General features: G+C 58.6%; 1 protein-coding gene across 1 annotated transcript in view; it reads right to left on the minus strand.

The window, feature by feature from the left end:
* Nucleotides 1–739, minus strand: part of LOC107307441 (testis-specific Y-encoded-like protein 2) — a 6,384-nt gene extending 5,645 nt beyond the window's left edge. The window contains exon 1 of the mRNA XM_015850947.1: nt 17–739. Within this exon, the coding sequence (XP_015706433.1) occupies nt 17–739 (723 nt within the window). The remainder of the gene's footprint in view (nt 1–16) is intronic.
* Nucleotides 740–1,010: the final 271 nt, after the last annotated feature.

The following is a 1,010-nucleotide window of genomic DNA, read 5'->3' on the forward strand; positions in this document are numbered from 1 at the left end:
CCCCCCCCTTAAGTCAGGATACAGCAGTGACCCAGAAGCCGGGGATGCGCTGGATGAGCCTGTTCCGCCGCTGAAGATGCGGCCGCCGCCTCAACCCGAACTTGGCCCTGAGACGGCGGAAAGCTCGGGCTGCTTCTTCCTCCACCGCCTCCAGCTCCAGCTGAACGGCTTCTAACGCAGCCAGATGGCGGCCGGGGCCTTCATCCACATCATCATCATCATCATCATCATCATCATCCTCACCCAGTGAGATCACTGCACAGTCCTCCGGGCTGCTCCTTTTAGCTGCCGGCCTGTGCTGCTCCATTGGGCTGACAGCTCCCGTCTCTAAGCTCCCATTGGATTCAATGGAGACACCCACCTCCCCATTGGGTTCAATGGAGCCCCCCACCCCCACATTGGGCTTAATGGAGCCCCCCAACCCCCTGTTGGATTCAATGGAGCCCCCCAACCCCTTATTGGATTCAATGGAGACCCCAACCCCCCCATTGGGCTTAATGGAGCCCCCCACCCCTCCACTGGGTTCAATGGAGCCCCCCACCCCCACACTGGGTTTAATGGAGACCCCCAAGCCCCTGTTGGATTCAATGGAGCCCCCCACCCCCCCATTGGATTCAATGGAGACCCCCCCATTGGATTCAATGGAGCCCCCCACCCCCGCATTGGATTCAATGGAGACCCCCCCATTGGATTCAATGGAGCCCCCTACCCCCCCATTGGGTTTAATGGAACCCCCCATCCCCTCTTCATGCCCAGCAATGGTCTGCAGCCCCCTCCCCAATTTAATATTGCTCTCAATGCCCCCGTTTCTATCCCTTTTAGCTGCCGTCCTATTCTGCCCTATTAGGCTTCCAGCTCCCATCTCCAAGCTCCCATTGGATCCAATGGAGCCCCCTGCCCCCTCATTGTGCTGCAGCCCCCCCCCACATTCAATATTGGTCTCCAAGCCCCCATTTCTATCCCTTTGCTTTGAGCATCCAATGCCGACCATCTCTAAGCTCTCCTTCCCC

This window comes from Coturnix japonica, unplaced genomic scaffold (assembly GCF_001577835.2).
Source record: "Coturnix japonica isolate 7356 unplaced genomic scaffold, Coturnix japonica 2.1 chrUnrandom599, whole genome shotgun sequence".
Taxonomy (NCBI): domain Eukaryota; kingdom Metazoa; phylum Chordata; class Aves; order Galliformes; family Phasianidae; genus Coturnix; species Coturnix japonica.